We start from the raw sequence: 5,000 nt of genomic DNA, 5'->3' as shown, positions 1-5,000 counted from the left end.
CCATGGACATGTGTGCTAACTGTGCTAAGTGAACAACTCTTTACTGACTGAACCTAAAGAATACCACCCATCATCACATCACTACCTGGCGAAGAACCGCCACTCATCTGTTTGGGGCCAGTCTCTGAATGGTAGCCGAGGTCTGCTTCATGGGTCCCTTACCCCCCTTCTTTGATTCCTTTCACATGCAGGGATCTGAAGTTCTTCTGGCAAGAAGCTTGCTGGACCATGTTCATTTCTGACTGAAGACTGAGATGATAAATGTTGTCAGTAAATGCCAATGCATGGTTCTGCTCCTCAGCTAGTGGGAGACTGCAGGGAGCTGGTACCCATGTTCGCACAGATGGTTCTAGTATGGGTCTGTGTACAAGACTTTTTTTCTTCCTTTCTTTTTTTTTCTTTCTATTAATTCTAAGCTCTTGTCTTCACATCTGCCAGTATTTTTGTCTCTTCGAGTTCTACTAATCTGTGAGAGGCGGTCTGGACACTAGTCATTTGGATGTGACGAAAAAGAGGTTCTGTGTGCAACATGCATGAAGCATACATTTAAGAACCCAAAGCAACAAAAAGGTTGTCGCAGACAAAATTCTGCAGAAAACTTTACTATAACAGAAAAGTTGGCAGTCTTATTGTAAAGATGCACTCTTCCTGGAGAGAGCAGCCTGATTTTCACACTGTTGTAGTGATAAGCGGTTGTGACAAAGTAACACAAATTACAATACAAATACATTACCTCCCACACACTCCCCTTTCCATCTTCCTAAAATAAAATAAAAATAATAAATAAAAAAGCTGGAGAATACAGGAATCTAAATAACCATCATGTGTCACTGACACAGCATTTCACTCTCAAAGTCCATGCTGGCAGCCAAGTGTGAAGTAACAGATGCAGCTGGCCGATACTGGGTTCAATGTCATTGTTACTTGTCAAACTGAAAGAGGACTGTTACTGTGTTAGTCTGTCTCAGTGTCTGTCTCTCTCTGTGTTAACAAATTTAATGTAAATAGTTTATACTAAATCATAGTCATCAGTCTGATCAGATTCAGAATAACAATATTCTAACAGAGATCAGGTTGGGTTCAAATAGACAATAGGTCATATGACCGGAAGAACATAAAATCAATAGGTCATTTTGAAAATCAATAGGTCAAATATCACCCGGTTAATGCAAAAGTGGGAACGCCAATTCTTCTCGCCGAAGCTCGCGAAAGGCAGCGATAAAGATTCATTTCGGATTTCGTTTCGTCACGGATCCGTATTTTAATAAACCAGTTTATAGTCATTTCCTGTAGGAGCAGACAAAAAGGCGATCGCGATCGTTAAAGAGAGAGAGAGAGAGAGAGAGAGATGGTTACTTTGGTTGACCGACTGGTCATAAAAACAATAAGTCATGTGACCTGGCAACTTGAAAAACAATAGGTCATTTCAAAATTAAATGCGTCAATGACCGATGACCGATGTCGAACCTGATCCCTGTTCTAAACCATGTTTTATGATCACTCGGTTAGGACTCTGAGACTTTGTTAGTTTGTATCTTACTTCCTAGAATTTTAGACAATCAAAAAAATGTTTGTTTCACTTTCAACCTGTTTCACTTTAAATCATAATTTCCTTGTTTATTTCTTCCACTTAAACAATTTCAGTTCTGCTTTCTCAACAGTTTTTTGTTCTTAAAGAATACCAGACGATCTTTCTGTTGCCTTCTTCCTGAGTGTGTTAATTCATTCCTTAAGTGTTTATCCACTTTTATGATTTTAGACGAAAATCCATCCCCTTCCATACCACACCCATGCATCATGCCATCACTACTTTTCTTATTCCTCTCTCCTGAATTTGCATCACACAAAAAAATTATTTAAAATCTGTAACACCTGGGGGTAAGTCTAGAGCCTAGGAAGTGAAAGAACCTGAGCGCACTGGTTTGAATCACGGCAAAGTCGCCAGTATTTTCTCTCCCTCCACCAGACCTTGAGTGGTGGTCTGGATGCTAGTCATATGGATGAGATGATAACCCGAGGTCCCGTGTGCAGTATGAAATAAGAGCACATAAAAGTACCCATGGCAACAAAAGGGTTGTCCCTGGCAAAATTCTGTAGAAAAATCCACTTCGATAGGAAAACAAATAAAAACTGCAGGCAGGAAAAAATACAAAAAACAAAACAACAAAAAACAAAAAAGAAGAAAAAGGGCGGTGCTCTCAGTATAGTGACACGCTGTCCCTGGGGAGAGCAGCCTGAATTTCACACAGAGATATCTGTTGTGACAAAAGAGTAATACAATACGATACAAATAATATTGGACACAACAGCAGAGTGGTTAAAGCATTGGACTTTCAATCTGAGGGTCCAAGGTTCAAATCCTGGTCATGGTCGATGGTGCCTGGTGGGTAAAGGATGGAGATTTTTCTTATCTCCTAGGTCAACAGATGTGCATACCTGCTAGTGCCTGAAACCCGTTTGTGTGTATACACATGCAGAAAATCAAATACGCACGTTAAAGATCATGTAATCCATTTCAGCATTTGGTGGGTTATAGAAACCAGAACATTTTTCTGGCATGCACCCGTCCCCTAAAAAGGAGTATGACCGCCTGTATGGCAAAGCAATCTTTGTACCAACTAACCAAGCTGTCAATTTTTTTTTTAACCCCTATCTCTACTAGTACTACACAACACATATTTAATAAAAGTAGTCTGAATGACCCACAGCAATACTAATAACATAATAACTAACATTCACTATTCCCAGTAGGGCTTTGTAGCAATAATCTAAAACTAAGTAAAGCCACTGCTTCCATGCCAGTAAATTACTAAATAAGTAAACTAAGTATATTATATCTCACCTACAAAACTATAAAGTATAATTCATGGGAAAACATGGATAACAGTGAACACCCACTGAATTGTCAATTACTTACAAAAAATGTAGACACACGGCATTGATAAACAAGGCAGGAAAAACATCAAACCCTTTACTTCTACTTTCTTTTGATTATCAGCTGGTGGATTTTTATAACTTGTTGATCTAATAACACACACTAAACTATCCAATTACTGCATAGCAAATGAAACAGAAGTAAGATCATTGATTTTAAAAGTAATAATTGTATGATATAATTGTATGATAGAGATTTTTATTATATCATTCACACAGACTCTTTTAAGGTTTCTGTCATACAGTTCAAAATTTCTTTTGATGTGACAAACTTCACAAAGTCTGAGAGTCAGAGGAGATCACCCATACTGCACAAATGTCAAGGAGATCACTGCAAAGTCAGATGGAAACTAACAATGACAGAGATGACTTTGTCAAGACAAAGAATATGATGGCTGGAGGATTAATACAAAGACAGGGCAATACGATGAAGGATTGGTGTATTCATGTAGTGTGTGTATGAATTCTATTCATCATATCACATGAAAGGCTTTGCACACCAAAAGCACACTATATACCACTACTGAAGTTCTGCAACACTCAGTCACAGCCTACTGAGACTAGTCACACAGCACTCTGGAGGCATGTATATATGTAATTTAACCCAGTGCAGAGGCGAGACACACGTCAGTCTCAAAACAGTAGAACCACACAAAAGAATGCCTGTGGACCAATGACCAGCCAATGGCAACAGGGAAACACTGAACAGCTAAACAAACAGCTCTCACCAACTATCACAGAATGACATTCCTCTAGGGTAGCTAATAAACTCTCAATCAAAATGTTAATTCAAATCACCACATCCATCACACCACACTGATCAGGGTGATACTAATCTACAGATTCTGTTTACACCCATGAATAATTTTTTTTTTTTTTATAAATCAATTAAAATGAACAAAAAAACAATAGTCACAAGAATTAATAAAAACTTCATAGAATTCTGGATCTCTGAGAACAACAAATTCTGGTGATAGATCAATGAAGCTTTGGATCAGTTAGACTTGTGAGTTAAACTCCGCTTAGAGATTAAAAATACACAAGAAAAAAACAATGCCAACCAAAGAAATGGGACTACGATTTTATCGTATCATGTTTCTTGTGATGTATATTGTCAGTCTTGCTTTTGTATCTAATACTTCTGTGTTTGACTTCTGTATTGATGTCAGTGTCCTGAAATGGTATTAGAAAGAAAAAATGCTTTGCACAAACCTGTTTGTCACTTTGTAGTTTTTGTGAGCATGTGATAAATGACAATGTTAAAACTCAGAAAACTACAAACTAAAAGGTTTGTGTTTTTTTGGGGGGCATTTCCACATCAGTTATCATCATCATCTTGAGGTTAAGAATGTTTATTTCAATGTAGCCACGAAGAAAATATCAACCAAATCAATTTTTGTACATGTACATGTATGTTACAGGCATAAAATCTTGATATTGAATCTACAGTCTACATAAAATCTTGATATCGAATCTACAGTCTACATAAAATCTTGATATCGAATCTACATGTTTTCCATTTCCAATTCCATGTATATCGAAAAACCTTAGTTCACTGTCACTGGATAAAAGGAAATTTTCTTTTTACAAACCTGAAATGATTTGTTTTGTACATCTTCCAATTCATTCTCTGCCACCGCATTTCGCAAGAACGCCTACATTTTGCAAACAAGGATTGATCGTGTGATTAAAAGCAAGCACGTGCAGACGAAAAATGTAAGGATTGAACGGTCTACTTTTTACTTACCCGCGCTGGCCAGTGTGGATATCCCTTCATCTTGGCGAATATTTTGTCCCCAGGCTTGTAGAAAATACCATCTTTAGACATGGTGATAACACTCAAGACTTTTGCACTTTCAATTCAGAGATGCACAAAGGAATTGTGTCACTGGCGGTCAGGAAGGAAACCTTGAAGCACATTCACTCGCTCTTTCTGTCCTGTTGAATCCGATTTCGCAGTTTGCGAGATCCACATGTGAGTAAACAAATCAAACAGCGAACAATCACAATATATGTACAAAAGACGTTACTGATTCATCTGAAGTAAAGAAACACTGAGTCGTGAG

General features: G+C 37.8%; 1 protein-coding gene across 1 annotated transcript in view; it reads right to left on the bottom strand.

The window, feature by feature from the left end:
* Positions 1-5,000, bottom strand: part of LOC143277930 (uncharacterized) — a 47,411-nt gene that overhangs the window by 42,320 nt on the left and 91 nt on the right. Inside the window, exon 1 of the mRNA XM_076582907.1 lies at positions 4,682-5,000. This exon is cut by the window's right edge and continues 91 nt beyond it. Within this exon, the coding sequence (XP_076439022.1) occupies positions 4,682-4,762 (81 nt within the window). The 5' untranslated portion in view covers positions 4,763-5,000. The remainder of the gene's footprint in view (positions 1-4,681) is intronic.

The sequence above is a fragment of the Babylonia areolata genome, chromosome 35 (genome assembly GCF_041734735.1).
Source record: "Babylonia areolata isolate BAREFJ2019XMU chromosome 35, ASM4173473v1, whole genome shotgun sequence".
NCBI classification, from domain to species: Eukaryota; Metazoa; Mollusca; class Gastropoda; order Neogastropoda; family Buccinidae; genus Babylonia; species Babylonia areolata.
Note: the sequence above shows the minus strand (reverse complement) of the source record. Positions and strands in the feature narration are given on the sequence as shown.